Consider the following 27500-nt stretch of genomic DNA (forward strand, 5'->3'; position numbering starts at 1 on the left):
TATTTCACCATACACAAACACACACACACACCTCTGCCAGAACACACAGCCTTAATTTCACCACACACACACACACACACAAAGGAGGGGAGTAGGAGTGTGCAGAGGTATGCTGTTCCATAGTATAACGAGTAAACGGACAGGCCGGACTTGTTTATGTCTGACTCGCCCGGCCTGCCAGGTCCACCTAATGACCCGATGAGCACGTTCAGGCCGGCGCTCGGAGTCACATGGCCATTCTGGGCATGTTCAGGCTGCTACTGTGACTCATCTGGTCACTTTGGGCGTGTTCAGGTTGCTACTGTGAATCACATGAGCACAGCTCTTGTAACCGTGGAGACTGCTCCTAAGATTCCTGTGTGCACTTCCTGTTTCAGCCAATCGGGTGGCAGCGGTGGACCATGTGACCGACCCCTGCGATGGCCAGCTGATGCGCTGCGGGCCCAAGTCCACCGCCAGGCCACTTCCTGTCCAGGGCTCAGGGAAGTGGCACCAAGAGGAAATGGAGATCACACACACACACACACATCTGGTGGTCACATTGGCGCCGCCAGCCGTAATCCTGTACGCACTGTGCCTACATTTTTTTCACAGCTTTATTTGTGGAATAGTTCAATATTAAAACAATAAAAATAGCTTGTGTAAAGTCTTGATTGAAACATGATATGAGCTTGTGTTTGGACACTTCCCCTTACAGCATAAGGATACATTAGAACATGATGATGTCATCAGCATTAGAGGATGATGATTGGTCATCAGCATTAGAGGATGATGATTGGTCATCAGCATTATAAGATGATTGGTCATCAGCATTAGAGGATGATGATGTCACACATGCTGCATACTATTATTTATTACTATTTTTTTGCTATTTCATGGAATGTCCTTTTAAGTACCATCATCATATACCATACATATAATGTGTTATGATTAGTATTACCACTACTTATATTGTTACTAATATTAATATACTTATGTTTTATTATTATTACCACTACATCATCCAGCAGCCAGACCAATGGATACCTTGTCTTAGCTGAATTACTGAAGCTAAGCAGGTGTGGGCCTGGTTAGTACTTGGATGGGAGACCTCCTGGGAAAACTAGGTTGCTGCTGGAAGTGGTGTTGGTGGGTGGCCAGTAGGTGGCACAAAAAAAAAAAGATCGATCCCAATGCCACAGGCTGTGACGGGGACACTGTACTGTGCACTGTAGGAGATGCCGTCCTTCGGATGAGACGTTAAACCGAGGTCCTGACTCACTGTGGTCATTAAAGATCCTATGGCACTTATCGTAAAGAGTAGGGGGTTCCCCGGTGTCCTGGCTAAATTCCTAATCATCCCCCCGTGTGATTGGCTCATTCACTCCCTCATGCTCCACCTCAAGCTGGTGTGTGGTGAGCGTTCTGGTGCATAATGGCTGCCGTGCATCACCCAGGTGGGTGCTACACATTGGTGGTTACTAGTGAGGTCCCCCCCATCCATGTGTTGTAAAGCGACCTTGGGTACCATGAAAGGCGCTATATAAGTCCAAGGTATAATAATATTTATTATTATCATCATGCCAATAAAGCTTTTTTACATCTTAATTTAAAATCTGAGATAGAGAGAAAGAAAGAAAGAAAGAAAGAGAGAGAGAGAGAGACAGAGAAGGGAGGGGTGGGGGGTATTCATTCCTGGGAATCCTCTGGGAATCCTCACTTTTCTTTGAAAGTTCCATTTGTCCGTAATGCTAAATGTGGGACAGTATGCCTCAGATTTAACCTCGCTATGACATGAAAAACAACTAAAGCTGCAAAAGGCTGAAATAAACAAGAAAAGAGAAGGAGAGAGAGAGCGCGAGAGAGGGAGGGAGAGAGGGAGAGAGAGAGAGAGAGAGAGAGAGAGGGAGAGGGAGCGAGAGGGACAGAGAGGGAGGGAGAGAGAGAGGGACAGAGAGAGAGAGAGAGGGAGAGGGAGATGGAGAGAGAGGAGGTGAAGAGGGCTTCTAAGTGGGTAATAAGACGCAGCATCTAATCAATTAGGAGATGATTCCAGACACGTTGTGTCACATGACTGCGTCAAAAACAAGAATCATGGGACCGGCCACCACCCTGGACTGATCGTGAGTGAACGGCCGGGTCAAGTGATCGTGAGTGAGCGGCCGGGACATTTCATTGGCTGGAATTTGTCTATCTAGCTCATCTCATTCAAGTTGGCCCCGGTGTGAGATCTGACGGTGGTCAGCAGCAGCACACCTCTCATGGCAGCCTGTGGGCCAACCCCAGAGCTTTACTGGCCACACACACACACACACACACACACACACACACACACACACACACACACACACACACACACACACACACACCTCTCATGGCAGCCTGTGGGCCAACCCCAGAGCTTTACTGGCCACACACACACACACACACACACACACACACACACACACACACACCTCACAGCCTCATGGAAAACCTGCACTAAAAATAGCTCACCTGGTACACAGATAATAACCATCTGTGCAGTCTTCACTCGGCCCTCCACACACACACACACACACACACACGCACGCACACACACACACGCACACACACACACACAGTGAATGAAAACCAAAGCTGTGTTTTAAAGGCTTGAGTGCACTGCCACATAATTGGTGATAAGTCAATGTAACCTGCGTTGTGTTGACCGCGCTGTCCAAGCCTGCAACATGCAGCACCTCGGATGGCAAGTGCGCTAGCGAGTGCTGTGCGGTAGCAAGTTGAGTGCGGTAGCATGTTGAGTGCGCTAGCGAGGTCGATTAAACTTGGTCGGTAAAAACATAAACTCTTTCAGCCAATCACCAACGATGTGCACATTTAGGAGAGTTTCAATTGCACAGAAGGGAAGGGGGAGGAGCTCTCTGGTCTGTTTGTCAGAAGTGACGTTACCCAACATCGCTTAGAGCACCTTTCATAAGCAATTATTCCTGTGAATAGTTTGTAGTGGATGTGACTTAATGGGCCTTTAATAAGCAATTATTCCTATTTGTGGTGGATGTGACTTAACTCATTGAATGCCAAGCTGTTTTCAGAAGCTTTGTCCTAGAGCAGTGGTTCTTAAACTTTTTGTCTGGTGACCCCACAAAAAAGTATGGCGAGGATATGTCATTAGATAAAATAAATGTTCAAAAAACTAACAAGTCGAAGAAAATCTTTCTGGGATCATAGAAGAGTCTTGCCATGTTAATTTGGTTAATTTTGGTAATCACTACATTAATGATAGACATGACATGTGAGCTAACTGGATAGTTAGAAGGAACTCTCTCCAGATGTAAAAGTTTGCCAATCGGTTGTGTAGCTTATTTCGGAAATGTCAGTTACAGAATTGATTTTAAAGTATTACTTCTTGTTTTTAAAGCATTTAATGGCATTGGCCCAAATTACATACACGACCTGTTTAAACAGTATATCCCAAATAAACCACTCGGGTCACAAAACAAACAACTTTAAATGGAGCCCACCACTAAAACCAAATGTGGTGAAGCAGCTTTTAGTGTGTATGCAGCTAAACTTTGGAACAGACAACCTTATGAAATTAAAGATGCTCTAACGGTTTCTGTTTTTAAAAACAGACTTAAGACAAAGCTTTTTAATGATGCATATTACTCAATTTTAAAAAGTTATTTATTTATTTATTTTTATTATTGTTTGTTTTATCTTGAATTTGACTATTTATTTCTAATCTTTTGGATTTTATCTTCTTTTTATCCTTTATTTGACTATTTATCTTTTACCCTTGTTTTCTACCCAGCATTTGTTCTTCTATTTATATTTTATTCTTCATCTTGCTTTAACTTTTTATCTTTTTCTGATAAACTGTTCCTTAGCATCTGTAAAAGCACATTGAAATGCTCTTATTGTATGAAATGCGCTAGATAAATAAATCTGCCTTGCCTTGTCTTGCCTTAAATCCAACAGTAGGCCTAAATTAACTAAATTCCATAGCCTAGGTAGGTTAGCAACACAACCTTGAGAGGTGCAAGTCAGCAAATCAACTTTAGCATTAGCATTAACATTAGCCTACTATCATTTGGTGCTGTTCGGCCACAGCATCACTTAAACTAGCAGCCATGTCTCGCTACTTATCACATGACAGCTGCAGGTTAAAAGCTGCGTGTGTATGTGAGGAGAAAAGACACATAGGCTACGACAGGGGTATTCAATTAATCTTCAGCGAGGTCAAAGTCCTTTTAGGCAAGTCCCTCCACTCGGCGGCCATATACCAACGCGACACGACACCAATCTGCTCCAGCGGCGAGATCACAACACATGATTGGCACGATGTCTTCACAACACACCATATGATTGGCTCAATGTATTCACATCACACCACATGATTGGCTCAATGTATTCACATGTCGACGTTTTGCCGAGGAAGGGGTGGGATATGTGTAGACAACGGCCATATTGGCGTGACAAACTAGCCCCATGCATTTCTATGGAGTATTTTTTGAGTGCTGTGTCTCCACATTAGAAAGTCTCTGGCGAGGTCCAGTTCCGGTAAATTTCCTCAAGCAAAGGTCCGGAGCATCATAATGTTTAACGTGCGTGTTTAGGCTATGTATATGTAGGCCATGTATAATATTAGGATGGATGGATGGAGCCTAGTTGTAGATAGATAGATAGATAGATAGATATATAGATAGATAGATAGATACTTTATTGATCCTCAAGAGGGAAATTCAAGAAATAGAAGATTGTAGGCCTAGGCCTAATGTTTAATGTGAAACAAAATAAGTAGCCTAAAAGGCAACATTGGAAATGAGGAAAAATAAGGCAAGATAAGAGTAGCCTAATTGGGGAGAAAAACTGAGTAGCCTTGGCTATTTTTAAGATCTTAACGTGCACTTCAAATAAAATTTGAGCTGAGACAAGGATGGATATTCCACAGCTGGTTCCTTGAACCCATTAATCAGCAAGTTTAATTTAATTTTTTTAGTTTTTTTTATGTTGACCCGAAATCCTGGAAACCCAGGAATATCACGTTGTTGGGCAGTGAATGCATGTAGGCTTAACTAGATTGTGGTGGATCAATCATATTGCCTTCTTAAATCGTAAAATATTCTGTGCTCTCAGTTCACTGTTGAATGGGCCTAGCCTACCCTATGCTTGCTCAAAATATATGCTTTGTCTAGTCGAGGTGCTTTAAATTGGCGCTTAAAATCGCCTGTCTCAGAATATATAGAAGAGGTCCAGGGCAATTCCGCGCAAAACTGCCACATCCATATTTAGTTGGCGTTACGGACGTGACAGTTTTGCGTGGTATTGCCCCCGTATCGTTATATAAAGCTCTGTTCTCGCTGTCTAGCTTTCTCCTCTTTGAGCAATCGATGATTTGAAAACAACTTACTTATCGTTAACTTAGATATCCATCTGATTGTTTCTCGTCCCGTCTCCTCTCCTCGCTCGATTCAGGCTATCAGTCTCTTCCCCATAGTAGGCTACTTTACTCACTGACTCGACTTTATCAGAATTCACAGATTTCACTGGCTGAGTAGCAGCAAGCGAAATGATGGTTCCTGAAGCTCCTGAAGTAAATGCTGTTATCCTAACCAACGAAACATTTAGCGCAGCTTTGAAATCTTACGTGAAAATCTAAATTAGGCTATTATGGTCTGGGTCCGGATAGGATCACGTCACGTCCGGACTCGGACCGCGGCCCGCCATTTGGTGATGGCTGGGCTACGAGAAGGACCGACTGTCATTCTTAAAAGTATATATCGAAACTAATAAAAACTAGGTATTGTGACGTTTCTAATTTCAGGGTATTGCGATGCTTTTGTAGTATTGGTGCACCGTGCATAGTCAAAGGAGAACGAGTGCTTAGGGTGGGGGTGGGGCTTCCTCTGAAGAGAGGCCTTGGCTCTCCAGCCTGTATGCCTCTGTGTAATCTAATAACCACAATCAATCAGCCACTGGCCCTCACGCCAATCACCCACCCCCACCCCCCCACACACACACTACTGCACTCACACGCAACAACACACAGACCAACAGCACAGTGACCAACACACACACAGACCAGCACACAGACCAACACACAGACAACACACAGACAGCACACAGACCAGCACAGACCAGCACACACACAGCACAGACCAGCACACAGACCAACACACACACAGCACACACACAGTACACACACAAGCACACACACCCTATAGCACTCTATAGCCTACTCTATACCCTAATCTATACCCTACTCATTAGCCTACTCTATACCCTAATCTATAGCCTACTCCTACTCATTAGCCTACTCTACTCTATACCCTACTCTACTCTATACCCTACTCTATACCCTACTCATTAGCCTACTCTATACCCTACTCTACTCTATACCCTACTCTATACCCTACTCATTACCCTACTCATTACCCTACTCATTACCCTACTCTACTCTATACCCTACTCTACTCTATACTCTACTCTACTCTATACTCTACTCTACTCTATACCCTACTCTATACCCTACTCATTAGCATACCCTACTCTATACTCTACTCATTAGCCTACTCTATACCCTACTCTATACCCTACTCATTAGCCTACTCTATACTCTACTCTATACCCTACTCTACTCTATACCCTACTCTATACCCTACTCTATACCCTACTCTACTCTATACCCTACTCTACTCTATACTCTACTCTATACCCTACTCTATAGCCTACTCTATACCCTACTCTATACCCTACTCTACTCTATACCCTACTCTACTCTATACCCTACTCATTAGCCTACTCTATACCCTACTCATTACCCTACTCATTACCCTACTCTACTCTATACCCTACTCTACTCATTACCCTACTCATTACCCTACTCTACTCTATACCCTACTCTACTCTATACCCTACTCATTACCCTACTCTACTCTATACCCTACTCTACTCTATACCCTACTCTACTCTATACCCTACTCTACTCTATACCCTACTCATTAGCCTACTCTATACCCTATACCCTACTCTATACCCTACTCTATACCCTACCCTACTCTATACCCTACTCTACTCTATACCCTACTCATTAGCCTACTCTATACCCTACTCTATACCCTACTCTATACCCTACTCTATACCCTACTCATTAGCATACCCTACTCTATACTCTACTCATTAGCCTACTCTATACCCTACTCTATACCCTACTCTATACCCTACTCATTAGCCTACTCTATACCCTACTCTATACTCTACTCTATACCCTACCCTACTCTATACCCTACTCTATACCCTACTCTATACTCTACTCTATACCCTACTCTACTCTATACCCTACTCTACTCTATATCCTACTCTACTCTATACCCTACTCTATACCCTACTCTATACTCTACTCTACTCTATACCCTACTCTACTCTATACTCTACTCTACTCTATACCCTACTCTATACCCTACTCTATACCCTACTCTACACCCTACTCTACTACTCTACTCTATACCCTACTCATTAGCCTACTCTACTCTATACCCTACTCTATACTCTACTCTATACCCTACTCTATATTCTACTCTATACTCTACTCATTAGCCTACTCTATACCCTACTCTATACCCTACTCTATACCCTACTCTACTACTCTATACCCTACTCTACTACTCTACTCTATACCCTACTCTATATTCTACTCTATACTCTACTCATTAGCCTACTCTATACCCTACTCTATACCCTACTCTATACCCTACTCTACTACTCTATACCCTACTCTACTACTCTACTCTATACCCTACTCATTAGCCTACTCTACTCTATACCCTACTCTATACTCTACTCTATACCCTACTCTATATTCTACTCTATACTCTACTCATTAGCCTACTCTATACCCTACTCTATACCCTACTCTACTACTCTATACCCTACTCTATACTCTACTCTATAGCAGCTCCAGATGCACACACGCACGCGCAGACACTCCTCTCTGTTGTTGCCACGGTGCTCTGAGCGCTGTGAGCATTCTTTGCTGCGCGCTGAACCAACAAACCAGGGCACCAGGGCAGGGCACTCGGACTCGCCAGAGACACAAAGGTGTTTACGGCCGCTGTCCTAGCACCGTCTGACCTGAAGCCCCCCCCCGGGATGATCCTCTTCTTCGGTTTGTCTCTGTTACCTGCCCTGAGTCCAGTTTCACCAGCGTTATGTGAAACCGCTCCACTGATGTGATATAACCATGGCTGATTCACAATGGCCTCTCTCTCTCTTCACCTCCCTTTCTCTCTCTCCCTCTCCACCTCCCTTTCTCTCTCTCTCTCCTGATGAATGTGATATAACTATGGTTGATTCACAATGGCTTCTCTCTCTCTCTTTCTCTCTCCCTCTCTCTCTCTACCTGAGCCTGCTGCTATACATGACTCAAAATGTTCCTTTGTTGCCATGACAGCACTAGAAGAACAACCTTCCCTTCTACCTGCGGAATCTGTCCACAGTGAGGACTCCGAGCTGTTGATGGAGATCTTTCTGACACAGAGATTTGCTTCATGTGGCTACGCACTCTAGGGCTGCCTGGGTGCTGTTCCTAATTACACAGACAGACAGCAACACGGCACGACACTGGGAGCAGCGCTTTGAAAACTGCTGTTGCGGCCGGAGTCTTGCAACACAGTGTGTGAACGTGTGGCTTTGGGTGGTGGGAGGGCAGGAGCATTGCTAAACGACGGCCTGTGGTCACATATCAACGCCTGAGGGCCCACAGGAGGAGGAGGAGCTATTGAGGGACAGATGAGAGAGGGAAAGAGAGAGAGAGCAGGTGAGAGGAAGAGGGGGATAGAGAGGGGTGGGGAGAGAAAGAGAGAGAAGGAGAATGAGAGAGAGGGGGGGGGAGAGAGAGAGAGGGGGGGGAGAGAGAGAGGGAGAGAGAGAGAGAGAGAATGAGAGAGAGAGGGAGAGAGAGAGAGAGGGAGAGAGAGAGAGAGGGAGAGAGAGAATGAGAGAGAGAATGAGAGAGAGAGAGAGAGAGGGAGAGAGAGAATGAGAGAGAGAGAGAGAGAGAGAGAGAGAGAGAGAGAGAGAGAGAGAGAGAGAGAGAGAGAGAGAGAGAGAGAGAGAGAGAGAGAGAGATGGAGAATGAGAGAGAGCTCAGACCCAGCACCAATGTCAGAGTGTGAAATCAGTCTGGGCTCAAATATGGAGGTGAATGCATTCTACTCTAGAGGTAGACTCTGTGTGTGTGTGTGTGTGTGTGTGTGTGTGTGTGTGTGTGTGTGTGTGTGTGTGTGTGTGTGTGTGAGTTGTGTGTGTGTGTGTGTGTGAGTTGTGTATGTGTGTGTGTGCATTCTACTCTAGAGGTAGACTCTGTGTGTGTGTGTGTGTGTGAGTTGTGTATGTGTGTGTGTGCATTCTACTCTTCACTCTTCAACTCCACTTCCACTCTAACAGGTGGATGTTTGAGCATTAGCACTACAAGTTGAACAGATTTGTGTGTGTGTGTGTGTGTGTGTGTGTGTGTGAGTTGTGTATGTGTGTGTGTGCATTCTACTCTTCACTCTTCAACTCCACTTCCACTCTAACAGGTGGATGTTTGAGCATTAGCACTACAAGTTGAACAGATTTGTGTGTGTGTGTGTGTGTGTGTGTGTGTGTGTGTGAGAGAGCCAGATGCAGGAAACTGTGGGTGAACAAAATGAGCAGTCAGCAGATGGCAGTTCTGTAAGAACGATGGAAGTGTGTGTGTATGTGTGTGAGTGAGTGTGTGTGTGTGTGAGTATATTTTTTGTGTACCCAGACTTTGAAACTATATCTAATATATCTGATAGAGTAATACATATAACATATTTGTGACAGAGAGAGAAAGTGTGTATAGCTGTGTGTGTGTGTGTGTGTGTCCACACATGGCACAGAGTGAGTGAGTGAGTGATAGATAAATAGAGAGAAAGAGAGAGAGAGAGGGAGAGAGAGAGATAGAGAGGGAGAGGGAGAGGGAGAGAGGGAGAGAGAGAGATAGAGAGAGGGAGAGGGAGAGGGAGAGAGAGAGAGAGAGCGTAAAAGTGTAGAAGTGTAAAAGTATGTGGGGGAGTGAATGTGCAGAGAAAAGAATTCAGCTATTAGGTCCAGTTGCACTAATCTCAGTGGTGTCTGTGTGTGTGTATGTGTGTGTGAGAGAGACTAAAAGTGTGTGTGTGTGTGTGTGTGTGTGTGTGTGTGCGCGCTCAGTGGTTGGAGTGTTTGACTCCCATGCCGGTATATGTTGAGGTGGCGGGTTTTTGCGGGCCGTGAGTGGCGGACGAATTAAGACCTCTGTTACATACTGTATGTGTGAGAGAGACTAAAAGTGTGTGTGTGTGTGTGTTGGCCAATTCAGCTATTGGGTCGAGTTGCACTAGACTCAGTGGTGTGTGTATGAGGGAGAGTGTGTTGGTCCGTGAATTTCCGCACAAAGATGTGTGTTTCCAATCTTATTTGCCTCACACACACACACACACACTTCAGGAAGCCAAGGGTCACAGAGTCAGGACTGTCTGACCTGACACTCTTTATCTACAAACGGGCGATTCCAGACATAAGTACCGATCCTCACCAAAGTATCCCAGATCTATGCAACCTGTTAAACACACACTGAGGGCGACGACATGATTCTTTAAGGACAGATCCTGATGCGGAGCACAGCGCATGGGGCCCATAATGAGAGGAAGTACTCAAAGGATGAGGAACAATGTTGGCAAGTCTTTTGATGTGACATAAAAGGCAGTGCAGCAACTTATTTTGAAAACAAAACATTTCTTTAAAAGTCGCCGTGTTATTTCAAAATAGAAGCAACTTCACAACACTGTCTGAAACATATGCTACATGCCTCAATAGCTCGCGACTATGCTACAGGAAACGTGACATTCATCTAACGTGATGAACAGCTGACGCAACACAGTGTCATTCGATGAAGATTAAACAACATACATAGCATGTGACTTCTAGCATCCATTCAGTTACAATGCCCAAAAGTAAAAAAGAAACTTGTTAGAAGCACTAGACTCACAATCCACAGATTTTGGCGTGGCAATCAGGCTATTCGAATCCAAACTTCCTGAAAGCCACTAGTGACATGAAAAAAGAAAAGGATGCTGAATCACTGAGCGTTACAGTTGAAATGTTAGACTTTCGGATTCGATCATCATCATGATGGTACACTGCACGCACAGGGAGCAGCTGTTGACATCTACAGCCAATTGGCCGGAAGCTAACTAGCTAACCTAACTTTTCCGAGAGGCAAAGCCGAAGCAGTTTCAGGATTTCCTAATGCACAATCTGCACGAGAAATGGGCTCGGTTACCTTGATCGGCGTCCTCCATCTTCGATTTGACGTTGACTCTGTTTCTTCTCACTTGTGTCTAGCTCCAGACTGCAGGTCCTCTCTCAGCTCTCTCCAGCAATCTCGGGCTCTCGTACACGCTGCCAGGCTGCTCTGAAGTGGGGTGGGGTCCCGTGTGTCGTCACTGCGCACGGCACGTAAAAATGTAAACAGAAAGAAGCACGTGGTTCTGTTGACGCCTGGTTCTCTTCTATTTTATAGTCTACTTTGTTCTCCCTAGTCTCTCTAAAGTTCCATATGAAGTGCGTGTCTTTTAACAGATTATTACGTTAATTCTGTGTTTTCTTCTTACATACAATATAGAGTTTATTAGCCTGATGTATTTATGGGTGCGAGTATACTAGACTAATGCATAAGTGTGCAATAGGCTATTGGAATAATGGAATTTGGAAAATATCGGTTTTCAAGTAGCAAGTATTTTAACTTACAAACATTCGATAAACAATGCAGGCCTAGTTTATATTTATATTGTATATTGTTTATATAGTTATTCCAAAATCTTGTATAAAGTATGTATGGGCCGCCCATACATAGACTATCATTATAGAACAAACCATTAGTCACCCTGGATACTGAGCACCCTGGCATCTCAATTGCCTTCTGTGGATTTAGACATGACACTAGCAGGACTTAACACCCCGACTATTAGTGGCCTGACGGTATGATCCTCCCTGTTTACAGGCTACAATTGGAAACTAGACACCGACATCCACGGTATTGACAATTCCATTTACATCCGTGATGAGTGCGAGATAAAGAGCGCCACCTACTGGACAAAATATGGAGAGCAGGCGAAGTAAAACATGCATTATCTTTTTAGTAGCCTAATCATGATTATGTAAATTGGAACAATATCTTAGACCTTTGGTAAGGTATTGGTCTACATACATAGATCTATATCATCATGAGAATGCTATTATCCAATAACTCCTGGTCTTTTTAACTATCCTTAAAAATAAATAATACATATATTGAACAATAATCATTACACTTTAAATAAGGCAACGTTATGTTTTTGAAAATAAATGATCAAATGCTTGTTTCTGCTTGCGATAGCTTGCTTTACTTTGCCCGTGCGCAGCCATTCATTACCATAACACGGGCGACACGCGCCTTCGTGTGTAATTCGGAGTGCCCTAACTCCGCAAAGTAGGGGGTATGAAAGACAGAGGGTGATTTATTTGTTAAAGGCGAGCAGTTTCAAAGGTGAAAAGCAGGCGGTACAAGGGTGCAGTCGCCACAAAAGACCCCTTGCTGTCCGCGTCACCCCCCTCCCCATCTTCCTTTAGGCGAGCCCCCACGACCCCCCTTACTCTGGCCGAGATGCATTGTGGGGAAAGTCGTTGCCATTCGACCTCTGCGGGGCCTGCGCGGACGCACATAGAACCCTGAAATTCATTATGCGTTTAAAACCCTTATTTATTTCCGCATAACCTACATACTCTCGCAAGGAGGCCAAAGCGGAAAAACAACGATTTTACAAAATTCTAAATACTTCGTTGCAACCATCAATAGACTGTAGGGATTTCTAATTAGCCGGAAAGAATTTTGTTAAGACACTGTAGATTGTAATTTATTAAGAAAATGTCCGGAGAGAGAAACCGCAGGTCGCTGGCTTTCCGAGGAGGTGGATTAGCCGCGACCGGTCCCAGTGGCAGCGGAGGCAGCAACAGTAACAGCTGGGAGGCCCAGGCTTGTCAGGACCGACATTTGAACGGGAACAGGCCAGATCAAGACGAGGATAGGGTTCTGGGGGCAAAAGGACCATCGCTTGGGAAAGTAGAGGGTGGGGGGTCCGTCGGTGATAGCACAGAACCAGAGGCGGAGGAAGAAGAGGACCCGGAAGGGGGCAACTCGCTAGGTGGGGACGGTGGAGAAGACCGGGTCGGCTGGACGACAGTGACGGTCGGAGAAGACGGGTCTAGGGAAGGTGGCATTTGGACACAGGGGAACGGCCTGAACACGGAGGATCGTACTGGCTTAGGGACCGGTGCCACGGGATCTGAGGACGATAAAGGCGAAGCCGGGAGCAGGGGAGATACGGAGGAAACGGGTGTCAGGAAACCTTGGGTAGAAATGAGACCGCAAACGCTACTCCAGAAACACTCGCTATTTCAAGGCTCCTGGTTACAGGAATTTCCATGGCTAAAATTCTGCCAAGAGACTGGACTTATGTCCTGTTCCTGGTGTCACAACATTGCCACTAACAACAGCGATGAGCTGGTCAAAGGCAGTCGGAATTACAAGCGGGCCTTGCTGCTGAGACATCACCTGTCCTCGGAACACAGGCGGAATGACCCGACAAAACAGGTATGGGGATCTTTGGGGGCTCTGTGTAACTGTCAACAAAGTGGCATAAGTTTTTGCAAAGTGGTTGTTGTGGACACGGTATGGGGATTTTTTACTTAAATGGACAAAAAATGTCTTATATTTTAGACTGAATTGGTTCTTCGGATAGCTAGCAGGCAAAATGGTAACGATAGGCTAAGGTAGCCTGCCACAGCTAGCCAGCTAACGTTAGCCGTCATCCTAACCTAGGAAGCTATGGATAGCTTGGTTGTGAGTTTAGTTAGCATAACGTTACGTTGGTTAGCTCTCACTGATAGTAAGCTATGTTAGATTTTCATGGACCCTACATTTGGACAGCCTCTTCACTGTCCATTAAAATTCACAATACTCGTGGGTAGTGAGAATGTTTGCTTGTTTTGTTGACTTAAAAGTTGGGCTACGTCAATGTTAGCTTATCGTCAGCGTTACTTGTCATTAATGTACCACCGCTAGCGCACTTAGGGTAACTCGATTAGCTGTTGGTTTGAAGTCGCCACCGGCTTGTCAACCACTGTAGAAACGTAGATGTCATTATATTCTAGCAGTGATGTGTGTTAATGCAAATAGTGTGTTTGGCACGGAAAAGATTCATAAACGGCGGTAACCAATGTTGCATTGCCTTTTGACAGGCTAGGAAGCGTCACCTGACATCCAACATCATATTAGTGTAATGTGTGACCAATTAAACATGGCTCATCATCAATAGCCACTATTGTTCTCCCGCGGCGTATTCCATATCGGACCGCAATTATCAACCCAAGCCAGTTGCTGTGGCAACTAACTTGATTGCCAGAGGTCACACAATGGCATGGGCTTGACCCTAAAGTCATTGGGGAGCCGCACCCCGACCCAACCCATCCCCAACCCCCTCCGCTTTGAAAAGTGACCTCCTCCACCTTTCCGTCTACCCTGAAGGGCAGCTACATTAGAGCCATTGTGCTAGATGACTCCCCAAAATCCATACATGGCAGAATGTCACCGGCTACGTTAGGCTGGTGTAAATCACCTTCCACTCATTAAGACGCCCGCGTTGTCCGCGCGGGCGCTACGTGCAGTGGAGTGCATACGACCAGGGGGGATTTAAAACCCATGCATCACGTGACACCGTGACCTGTAACTCTTAGGTCGGCTCCAGAATTGGAGATCAATACAGCTGAATTTTGTAAAGGCACATACAGGCCTCTCATTAGATTCAGGACACCTGGTGTGGTGTTGGGGGAAGCTCAGCATAATAAAATAATAAAATGTTTTATTTATATATAAAATAATAACATTAATAACATTATTATATATAATATATGCAGTTGGGTTTGGTACATAAAGTACATAAAGAATATGTAGGAGATGTATCTATCCATCTGTTTGGGTTTGTATGTAGGAGGAGTCCTGGCATGCTGACCACAGGCCTGTTGTGGTTGGACAGGACTCCCATCAGTGTGATCAGTGCAATCCTTTTAAATTGGCCAGTTGAGGCAAATAAAACAGATCACTTTAATAAGAGTGACTTAGAACGCTCCCCCCCTCCCCCCCCACCCCCGCACACACACACACACTCGCCGCCCCCATCTCTAATTAGGAGCGAAAGCGCTGGGTGGGGATTACGGCTCCTCCTTAGCAACAAGGTCGTTAAGATGCCATTTTAGGCTTTGGACAACAACATTATGCTCTTTGTTTTGTGAGGTTTAAGCCAGCGTCCTGAAAGGCAAGATCATCATCATCGTGCAAGTTGAACGAGAGAAGCACACTTCTCATTGTTTATTCGTGTTCAGCCACATTAGGCGACATGACACAAACACATTTGGCCTCAGTTTCTTTTCTTCCTCGTGGATGCGGTTTGATCAATCAGACCTCAGCCGAAGGGGAAGATGCGCGCTGTTGATGTAGCGCGCTAAGCTACGCTACGCTAAGGAAGCTGTTCTGGCCTCCACAGCTGTGCTGAGGGCCTAACTCAATTAGACGGACAAGGAGAGAGGGGGTTACCAGGGGAGCCGGAACACTGGAGAGCCTGTGGTCACTCCACACACACACACACACACATTATACACACACACACACCCTCCACAACTGAACCCAAGTCACTGTAGTGCTGCTGTCTGAGAGGGGGAGATACACAGGCACAACGGACTTTAGAGAGAGATTGCAACACACACACACACACACACACACACACACACAGCTTACACATGCAGTCATTGTAGGGTTTGGAGAGTGTTAAGGAAAGAGACAAGCAGACACACACACACACACACACACACACACACACACACACACACACACACACACACGAGAGAGAGAAGAGGCAGGGAGGAATCCTCCATCAGCGAGCTGTGCGTATTGTTTGCAGGGCCTGGAGGCTGGCGTAGTCTTCCCACACCTCAGGCCAGCACACTGCTGCATTGTTTGTGCATCTGGGAAAGGAATGGGGTGGGGTGGGGTGGGGAGGGACAGGGAGGGGTACACACACACACACACACACACACACGGAACACAAGTGCCGTGGCTGTTGTCTGGGGACAATGGCGGTCACCCTGTTTCTGTTTCGGCCCTAAAGTGTACCCATGCTGCAGGCAGCATTCTCTGAGTGGATCCTCCCTGTGTGAGTGTGTGTGTGTGTGTGTGTGTGTGTGTTGAGAGTGTGAGTGTGTGTGAGTGTGTGTGTTGTTGACTGGTTCACAAGGAAGCTTGTAGTCATAGCACCCACAGAGGAGGAATGAAAGCTTGTATGGTAGGAGCTGCAGAAGTGGAACACTAGTGGTTACACACACACACATACACACACTCTCTCTCTCTCTCTCTCACACACACACACACGGTCAAATGACCTGGTTCTCTATCCTGGCTGCACCTGTGACTTTCGGTTCAGTGTGGAACTGGAACTGTGTGTGTGTGTGTGTGTGAGAGAGAGAGAGAGAGAGAGAGAGAGAGAGAGAGAGGGAGGGAGGGACAGGGAGAGAGTCTGAGAGGCTTCAGACTCAAGACAATCTATTGTTTATACGTCAGATGATTTGGCCTCTAAATCAAACAGATGCAAGGGAATAAACCTAGCCATCTGTGGAAGTTTTATATTTTAATTCTTCTAATGTAAGCAATGACACGGCAGAGTCTCAGGCCCTATACACAATCTCATTCCTCTCGACTTGAATACACGTGCACACACACACATGTACACACACACATGTACACACACACACACACACACACACACACACACACACACACACACACACACACACACACGCACGTACACACACACGCGCGCGCACGTACACACACACGCACACACGCACGCACGCGCGCACACACACACACACACACACACACACACACGCACGTACACACACACGCGCGCGCACGTACACACACACACACACGCGCACACACGCGCACGTACACACACACACACACACACACACACACGCGCGTACACACACACACGCGCGTACACACACACACGCGCGCGTACACACACACACGCGCGTACATACACACACACGCGCGCGCGCGTACACACACACACACACACGCGCGCGCGCGCGCACGTACACACACACACGCACGCGCGCGCGCGTACACACACACACGCACGCGCGCGCGTGCGTACACACACACACACACACACACACACACACACACACACACACACACACACACACACACACACACACACAACCACGTACACACACACAACCACGTACACACACACACAGATTTATTCTCCAGACCCACATAGATTTTAGGGGAAAAATAAAAAGAGCCACGTCAGAGTGTCCCGTCACCACACACTCATTTGGATACCCTGACAAGTGTGTGTGTGTGTGTGTGTCTGTGTCTGTGTCTGTGTCTGTGTCTGTGTGTGTGTGTGTGTGTGTGTGTGTGTGTGTGTGTGTGTGTGTGTGTGTGTGTGTGTGCGGGCGGGCGGGCGGAGTGGAGGGGTTCTCAACGGCATCTGTGCTGCAGTACTTACACGTGGCACATCTGGAGAAAGGATGAGCGTGTCTGTGTGTGAGTGTGTGTGTGTGTGTCTGTGTGTGAGAGAGTGCGAACAGGAGAGACCTCTGATCCTGGACCTGTATGGAATTGTCTTTGTCACACACATACACACACACACACACACACACACACACACACAGACACACACAGACACAGACACAGAGCTGGTGAACGGCACCAAACACTGAAAACACCCCACCACAAGTGTTCCTGTGAAAAACAAAAGGCTTCGGTAGACACTGAAACTGCCGGTTGGCCAAAACAAACAGTGCTTATTTATCTCCCCAAAACATCTCACATGCCCCTCATCGCTCACACACACACACGCACTCTCTCTCGCATCTTGCATGCCCCTCACACACACTCTCACACACACACACACACACTCTCGCATCTCGCATGCCCCTCACCACTCACACACGCACACACACTCTCTCACATCTCGCATGCGTAATTAGCATTATATTATATTATATAGATTGCCACGGGGCAAGTTTGCTACGTCAAAGTAAACCGCTATTTTAAGCCACTGACAAGGCTATCATCAAAATATCAATCCAGAACTGTGATACTAAGGAGAGGGTCATGCATTCATCATTTATAGACATGATTTTTATTTGTAGGTGTAAGAAAGGTTTTTTTTTAAAAATACTTTGATATCAACATTGAGAGTAGTTAGTGCAACATTCGATAATCGACTTCTTCTAGCAAGATGGTGGAGACCGAACTTAGGTAATGCACTGACTGCACTAATAGTCAACGTCGTTTTGGTCATCAACAAAAGTTTATACTTTAGACGGGAGTTGTCATTTAAGGCTAATTCTTAAATGTTTCAAATCTCTTTCAACACGCTTGCCGATAACCGCTAGCTGTTGCTCCTTTGTGATGTAAGGAATTTATGATGTGTCATTGTGACAGGCACAGTTGAGAATGTAGAACGCTCTTTCTTTGTGATGTGAGCCATTTAGATTGGTGTTTCTCTGTGATGTAATAATTTGTCTCGGCATGTTCCCTCAGACAATATAGTGACGAAGTGCAGAAGTGCACATGGGGATGTGAAAAAGGTGTGTGAGACTGCGGTGTGTGTGTGTGTGTGTGTGTGTGTGTGTGTGACTGCGGGTACAGAGTGGTGTGTGTGTGTGTGAGAGACTGTACAGAGTGGTGTGTGTGTGTGACTGCGGGTACAGAGTGGTGTGTGTGTGTGACTGCGGGTACAGAGTGGTGTGTGTGTGTGTGTGTGTGTGTAATTTAGGGCCTTTGAGTAGTGCAGCACAAAAGCAGAGTCGTCTACACAAAGCAGCAGTGGGGCTGATCCCTGGGGAGAGAGCTGGCATTGTGAGGGCTAAAGAGTGGTGTGTGTGTGTGTGTGTGAGTGTGTGTGTGTGTGTGTGAGGGCTAAAGAGTGGTGTGAGTGTGTGTGTGTGTGAGTGTGTGTGTGAGGGGTAATGGCCTGCACTGCCCGCCTGCCCACTCTCTGCCATGCCTGTGCCTCACCAGGCCCTAAGAGCTGGAGCGCGCAATAACCCCATTCCACATCCTCGTGTGTGTGTGTGTGTGTGTGTGTGTGTACATCAGCCTCCGCTTAGCCAGTCCAAGAGGCTGGTAATAAACCCATCCCTACTCCAGCAGTGCGTGCCCCCCTGTGTGTGTGTGTGTGTGTGTGTGTGTGTGTGTGGGGGGGGGGGGGGTGGGGATAACCCCATCCCACAGCAGTTCCAGCAGTAGTGTGTGTGTGGGGTGGGGGGGGGGGGGGGGGAATAACCCCATCCCACAGCAGTTCCAGCAGTAGTGTGTGGGGTGGGGGGGGGGGGGGGGGATAACCCCATCCCACAGCAGTTCCAGCAGTAGTGTGTGTGTGGGGGGGGGGGGGACAGCCTCCACCCCTGAGAAATGGATTTAATCTGAGTTGCTGGAGCAAAAACCCAGCTGTGTGGAAGAGCTTGTGGAGGGGGATGGAGTGTGTGTGTGTGTGTGTGTGTGTGTGTGTGTGTGTGTGTGTGTGTTAGTGGGGGGAGGCAGAGTGGATATGCTGAAGCCAGAGCTATATAAATTACAGTGGATTAGGACATCTGCTTTGCAATTCAAAAAAAAATGTGAGTCAGAAATACACGCGCACGCGCACACACTCTCACGCACACACACACACACACTAATGCACTAGGTACCAGCCGGTCCTACTTGTGTGTGTGTGTGTGTGTGTGTGTGTGTGTGTGTGTGTGTGCTTTACCCTTCTGTGAGGAGGAAGTAGTAGCGGTGCCTCCAGCCACTTCTCTCACTGTGCGTGTGCGTGTGCGTGTGCGCGTGCGCGTGCGTGTGCGTGTGTGTGTGTGAGTGTGTGTGTGTGTGAGTGGTGGGTTTCGCTGGAAAGCCTGGTCCCACAGTGTGGCACCTCATTAACCTGCTTAACCGGTTCTCCGCTCAGAGCTGCTGTCATCAGATCCCATCCTTTGTGTTTACAGTGGACGGGGGCCTTACCTGTGTGTGTGTGTGTGTGTGTGTGTGTGTGTGTGTGTGTGTGTGTGTGTGTGTGTGTGTGTGTTTGCTTTAGACTCGGTTTTAAACCTCTCTGTGTGTGTGTGTTTGCTGTTGACACGACCCTAACACTCTGTGTGTGTGTGTGTGTGTGTGTGTGTGTGCATGCATACCTGCGTGTGTGTGTGTTTATGTGTGTGCGTGCGCACGTGTGTGTGTGTGTGTGTGTACGTGTGCATACCTGCGTGTGTGTGTGCGCACGTGTGTGTGTGTGTGTGTGTGTGTGTGTGTGTACACGAGTGCATACCTCTGTGTGTGTGTGAGAGAGTTTGCTGTGGACACAGCCCAGAAACATGGCTGGAAGGAGCGCTATACAGCTTGCAAAGTGTTGTGCCATCTCTGCTATTATTGGGCATAAAAAAAAAGGGTTGGTTCCTGTTGGTTGTCAGTTGAGGCCATGGGTCGGTAGGGATTTGTTTTTTTTTTTTTTTTTTTTTTTTTTCCCCCCCAGTGGCAGTAAGGGATAGGTAGAAAATCAGTCCCTCCAGGATTTTGTGAGTTTTTTTGAGACTGTTGCGACCTAAAATGCCTGGATGGAAGTTGCGGTGTTTTTAGCTGTTTCTTGTGGAGAAATTGCGGGAGGAAGTGAAAATTGCAAAAATAGTTGCTTTTTTTTATTTAGGGCAATTAAGGTTAGTAAGACCAAAATCACACTGATAATCTTGATGCTTATTAAAAAAGGATAATCAAAGGTAAACAGTAAGGATTGCAGAAAATCAAAGTAGGCCTACTTTATTTGAGAAAATGCGTTGACTGAGGTAATTCACAAAGCAGTATAACCTTTCGTAGAACTGTCCAAAAAAGACAGTCACCTAAAGAGATGGCATCATGTCATATGTTTCAATACATTCATATATTTTGTAATTCATATTAAGTTCATATCTTTTTAATAATTCATAGTCTGTGGCCTGCATAATTACTAATAGCCAAGTAAGTATCTAGTAATTTCATATTGATTTAAACTATTTGACTACACTTCTGTTTAATGTCATTACATTGGTGGTGTACGTCTAATTGACTGCCTGCCACTTTAAGGACGTGAGAGTAGCCTAATTACATTTCTGAGTGGATTGGAAGGCTTGCATCTCACTGTGTTCGGCTACGAGTGTAAATCACTTTTTGCATAGTGCATTACCATATGTGGATGCAATTGGGAATGTCTTCTATGTCATTAGTTAAAATAAATGTTAAAAAAACAACTCGAATGAAATCATTCTTGGATCATAGAAGAGGTAAATGTCTTGCAATTTTATTAATTTCTATTATTTTGGTAGCACTACTCAAACTAAGCCCACAAGCTAGCAAATATGACATAAGCTAAAAGGACATATCCAGGTAAACGTTTGCCAATGGGTTGCATAGCTTACTCAAATGTCAGTAAACCAAGTAGGCCTTAATTAACTTACTTTCATAGGCTAGGTAGGTTAGCAACACCAGGTTGAGAGATGCAAGTAAGCAGGTCATTAATGTTAGCCTTCTATTTATTGTCATCAAAACTGCAGAGGAACGAACACGTTAGGGCAGTCTTTGGTGTCATATGCAGAAGGCGCAGAAGTAAGTGTGCCATCTGGTTCAATATTCTGCGCGAGGGACTGTTGCGGTAGGTGACATTTCACGGTGAAACTACGATGATTGGTCAAATTTGCGAAAAAGTTGCGGTGTTTGGACAAAATTGCGAGTGCCTTGGTAAGTGACGTTGATTTGTCAAGCTCAGGCATCAACGGTACTTTTTCCACCTCATATGTTTTATTTGCTTTGTACGCAACCCTGTTACAAATACAAAATAGCATGAAAAAAAGTATATTTTGTAAATATTTTTCAGTAAATCCTTTTTCATTCAATAAAGGGAGTCATTTTACACTGAATAGTTAGGTAAGACTGTTAATATATATTATATATGTTAATTCGACTAACTATCAAAGGCTTAATTATCTTCAATTTGAACAGTGACATACAGTTTTTTTAATAATTCCAGTATATATTCTCAAATATACTCAGATACATTGTGCATATAATCATAAGCTGTTCTAAGGACTATAGATGTCATTTTTTGTGTGATGGCAAAAAAAACATTATTTATCCTTATTTTAACAAAAATGTTTTTGTAACAGGGTTGCAAATTGAGTCATAACATCATAAATCTGTAGAAATCCATTAGAAATTCTGATATTAGGCCTATCTATTGCAAATAATCACAAATATCTAACCAAAATTTGTTTATTTTCAGCTGTAATTGAATCTCAACATGAATTGTGGCACGCTATGCTGCAATGACGCTGTACTAACAGAAGAAATTCTGGCAATTTATTTAAAATATGTAAATAATGTTTAATTATACAAATAAATTTATTTATAAATATATAAATATATCATAGTTAACAAAAAATACCCTGATAACTATGATAATAACCTTTACTTAATCTTTACTTAACCGTTACTTTAATTAGAGTAACAGGGTTCCGAGTAACAGGGTTGCGAATTAATGCTAATATAGCATCTACCTTATGAACAGAAGCTAGCTGGGAAATTTTACCAAGGTCAAGGACCAATGTGGTTATACAAATACAGAAAATAAAAATTTTAATTATTCAACATTAATCTTAAAACATGAGTAACAGGGTTGCGTGGTTAAGCTTTACATACTCAATTATCCCGAAAAGTTTGAAAATATATTAAAATTGCAAGAGTGTTTTTTGAAAATGATTGGATGATGTAATTTCTTGTTTGTAATATGACATAATATTTTAACCCTTCATCAGCCAGGCAAAAATGGTATTGGTAACAGGGTTGCATGCACATTCGGGGACACAACTTCTTGGCACAATAGATGGTATTCAAAATATGTTATAATCAAAGAAATTCTTTTTTACAGATACAATAGATGCATATCCACAAAATACTGCAAAAGATAATATATTAAAGACTTATTTTAGCTGTTCAATTTGGTTTAAAAGTTGGTCATCAGGAGCCGGGGACAGGATAAAAACCCCATTTTAAGGGGTGTTCCAGAACTAATCGGTGTTTTTAATCATGTAAAGGAACCCCTTTTCCCCAGCAGATTATTATGTTTTGCTTTATGACAGTTTCACTCGCAGGTTATGTGAACATTTATGTTATTTTGGACTTGAGTATTTAAAATATCAGGGGGGGGGGGGGACACACTAAATGTCCTCTAATTCTGGAATGTCCCATATAGTATAGTGTATATAAGGAATATTATTTTATATCGAAATCGATCGAAATTACATCTCAATCTCGAACTTCGAACTTAAAAGTAAAATCGACGATGCAGCCACACCCCCAATGTCACGTCCTGCATGTATGCCAAGACACACAAACGCACACGCACGTGCTGAACTGCAGCGTCCTCTAATTTTAGTCTGCAGCCAGTTAAAATATACACATCAACCTACCGAAATCAAAGCCCCTCTTGCTACTTTGAAATCACCGGTGTGAAAGTATTCATTCATTCACGTCAATTAAAACTAACTTAGCCTACTCAACTTAGCAAGTGAAAAGGTGATCTAGTTACAGTCCAAAGTTACTTTAAGGCTTAAAATGCACATTGTTAAGTACATATTCCATGAACACTAACCTTGGGTCTCTTCGGATTGTGCTGAAACAATCAAATTATCATTCTGTGTTGTTTCATTTCACTATGTTCACGTCTCTGTTTTAGCCTAATGTTAGTTCTGTTTACATTACAACCTCGCGGTTGGAACGGTTTCAAAATAAAAAGCGGTTTCAAAATAAAAGCCCCCGGAAACAGAAAAGGAAAAGTCCAAAAAGAGTAAATAACATAAGGGATGCATTAATAGTAATATTAAAAAAAAGATTGAAAATCGAATCGAATCGTGACTTTAAAATCAAAAATTACATCCAATGGAGTATTTGGAGTAGTGCTGCCACTAACGACTAATTTTCTAACAACTAATTTTTCGATTAGTCGACTAATTTAAACGACTAATTTTTTTTTTAAAATCAAGTGTTTGTTATTTCGTTGTGTCCATTTTATTTTGAACTCAACTGAAGGGGAAACATAAAATATAGATCACTCTACTTTTGTTTGAAGCTTATTAAGTGAACTGTTCAAAAACATTGTGTAAAAAAAAAAAAATCACCCATTTAAAATGCTACCATCAGATCTAATGTCAGACCTTTGATATACTTTATTTGTATGCCAGTGTTGCAATGGACACAGACAATGTTCAATGTTTGTCAAACTTCTTTGACCTGAGGGCCGATCATGGCACCTACACAAACCCACCCCCCATCAAATTATCATTATATCACATCACAGTTATTATTATGCTATACATGTGCATTGTTATACATGCACTTCAAAGCAGCCAATGTTTAAAGTGCAAAAAGTTTGTGAAAACAGAGGACTGCTTTACCAATGTAAAATATAATTACAATAGTTTCATTGCTTTTGCATGGTTGCATGATAAATACTTCTCAAAACAACAGCAATTATATGGGTGCCATTGTTTTTGGATGTTTCCCTCATGCAAGCATCATACACTGGTAGGCAAATGGAAAGAATATTGACATGATTGACATTTAATTATGCCACAATAGCTTTTAGCCATGTTATGCAAATTTGACTATACAATACAATGCTAGATAGTGTATTAGTCTGTGCTCTTGTTTTTATTTTAAAGTTTGAGAAACGATGGTCTAGCCAACTTTGAAAGGCGACAGGAGTTGAGGACTTGCAAATGTCAGCATGTTCAAAACAAGTAGGCTACAGGCACTTTGTGCGTCTTACCACATAGGTTACCTCACTTTATCAGTTGGCTTGAACGCTAAAAAATAGCCAATGCATCGTGACTTATTGAACATGGGAAATAACGCGCACCTTGATTGTTGATATCACAGGCAGCGACATATTCATTTTAACGTTTTGTTTTGTATGAATGAATAAATGACACGACGTTGCGTTGTCAACGTGAGCCACTCTTTTCACTTCATTTATTGCAATTTCCACAATACTATATTAGTCAGAGTCTGGACTAGCGTAATAGCTTAAGCTTCCCCGCTTAACTGCCTAATAATGAATCGCGCTGAAAGCAGGCAGGCACGCAGCTTTGCTACATGCGTTTCCACTTGCGACCTTAGCAGGGTTTAAAACATGACTGCCAAAGTCTAAGTAGCCTGTTTAACATCCAAAGACAGTCGTCCTTTTCAAGAGTTAATAACATTACAGTGAGCCATTTGAGACGGGAGACCAAAAATAAATAGGTGGTCAATAGTAAAACGACTCTTCGACTAAAAAAATTGCCGTCGACTTATTTTCATGGTCGATTAAGTCGACTAATCGCAGCAGCACTAATTTGGAGAATCGTGACACCCCTAGTGTGTGTATATATATATGTATAAGACCTGCTATACACCACTGAATAGAATGCTTATGAGTGATATAGTGAAGACCTGCTGTATGTCACTGGTGTGTGTTTGTGTATGTATTCTACTGGACCCTTAATATTTGTGTCCCTGTATAAATAAATAAATAAAGAAAGAAAGAAAGAAAGAAAGGTTAAATGGTGTGTGTGCTGTGGCGTTCCCTGTGGACACGGCCCTAACCCCCCCCCCCCCCCCCCCCCCCCCTCTCTCTGTGTGTGTGTGTGTATGTGTGCTGTGTGTGTGTGTGTGTGCGCGTTGTGGCGTTCCCAGGACCCGGAGCGTGTGGAGAGTCCGGTGCAGGGCGAGGTGGACCTGGGTGAGGACTACCGGAGGGGACGTCCGCAGGACGAGAGCTCCTACTGCTACCAGCTGCTGCAGGAGCTGGACAAGCAGCGCAAGAGCGGCATCCTGTGCGATGTCAACATCGTGGTCAGCGGACAGGTCTTCCGCGCCCACAAGAACATCCTGGTGGCCGGCAGCCGCTACTTCAAGACGCTCTACTGCCTGACGCGTAGCGAGGGGCCTGCGGGGGGGGGCGGGGCGTCCGGCGGTGAGCAGTCCGGTGTCACGCACCTGGACGTGGTGGCCGTGCAGGGCTTCTCCGTCATCCTGGACTTCCTGTACTCGGGCAACCTCCTGCTGACCAGTCAGAATGCCATCGAGGTGATGTCCGTGGCCAGCTACCTGCAGATGACCGAGGTGGTGCAGTCCTGCCGGGCATTCATCAAGGACGCCCTGAACATCAGCATCAAGGAGGAGGCGCCCGACTCCGTGGTGGTGGACTACAACAAGCGCCGCATGGTGGCCAAAGACGGAACTACATGCGGAGGAGGAGGAGGAGGAGGAGGGGGGTCGGACAGGAAGCCCAGCAACTTCTGGGCCACCAGCATCCTGTCCAAGCTGTCCATCAAGGCCAGCACGCAGGTGAAGGAGGAGCCGAGCGACGCCAGCGAGGTGTCGGCCAACGACAGCGGGGCAGCGGGTGGAGCGGACACGCCCGAGTCCACGGAGGAGGCGGAGATGACCGGCGCGGCGGGGGGGGGGCGGCCCGGTGTTCGTCTGGAACGAGCCGGCGCTGGCCACGGGCGTGAGCGTGAAGGCAGAGCCCGGGAGTGGACGCAGGAAGAGGCAGACCACGCGGCGCTTCGTCTACAACATCCCCCCCGAACCTGAGCCCGAGGAGGGCTTCGACGAGGGCATGTTCGTCCAGCCGTCCGCCTCCTACACACGCGAGGACTTCTCCTTCCTGTCCGACAACGCCGGTAGGTCCACACACACACACACACACACACACACACACACACACACACACACACACACACAGACACACACAAAGCGAAAGTGTACAACTGGTGTATTAACCTCAAATAAAGGTCACCTTTAAAGCACTGTCCCCACTTCTGTCCAGAAGAAGCTTGTTTATTGGTGCTGCTGTGTCACCAACGATCATAAAGTACGTAGAATTGTACACGCGCTCAGATTCACCAGTTCTATTGGTCAGTCATAAAGTACGTAGAACACAGATTCACCATTTCTATTGGTCAGTCATAAAGTACGTAGAACACAGATTCACCAGTTCTATTGGTGAGCTGCCCAACCAGCTCCCAGGGCTGGAAATGTGTTTCATGTGTCCAGCAGCACATAAGGTCTGTACCAGCCAACCAGTGATCAGGTTATTATAATCTACCTTAAATTACATACACACACACACGGACACACACACACACACACACACACACGGACACACACACACACACACACACACACACACACGGACACACACACACACACACACACACACACACACGGACACACACACACACACACACACACACACACACACACACACACACACACACACACACACACACACGGACACACACACAGAAAGGTCCTCAGAGAGCAGTGAAGAGCG

The 27500-nt window shown here is 45.1% G+C and overlaps 1 protein-coding gene and 1 long non-coding RNA gene across 2 annotated transcripts in view; one reads left to right on the plus strand and one right to left on the minus strand.

The window, feature by feature from the left end:
* Positions 1-5541: 5541 nt before the first annotated feature.
* LOC121695154 overlaps positions 5542-27500 on the minus strand; it is a 22049-nt gene continuing 90 nt past the window's right edge. Inside the window, exons 2-3 of the long non-coding RNA XR_006026038.1 lie at positions 12710-12717; positions 5542-5703 (exon numbers count right to left, since the gene is read on the minus strand). This is a non-coding gene — a long non-coding RNA (uncharacterized LOC121695154). The remainder of the gene's footprint in view (positions 5704-12709; positions 12718-27500) is intronic.
* Positions 12630-27500, plus strand: part of zbtb10 (zinc finger and BTB domain containing 10) — a 33159-nt gene continuing 18288 nt past the window's right edge. The window contains 3 exon segments of the mRNA XM_042075629.1: positions 12630-13639; positions 25856-26620; positions 26622-26847. Of these exon segments, the coding sequence (XP_041931563.1) occupies positions 12914-13639; positions 25856-26620; positions 26622-26847 (1717 nt within the window). The 5' untranslated portion in view covers positions 12630-12913.

The sequence above is a fragment of the Alosa sapidissima genome, chromosome 21, assembly GCF_018492685.1.
Source record: "Alosa sapidissima isolate fAloSap1 chromosome 21, fAloSap1.pri, whole genome shotgun sequence".
NCBI lineage: Eukaryota > Metazoa > Chordata > Actinopteri > Clupeiformes > Clupeidae > Alosa > Alosa sapidissima.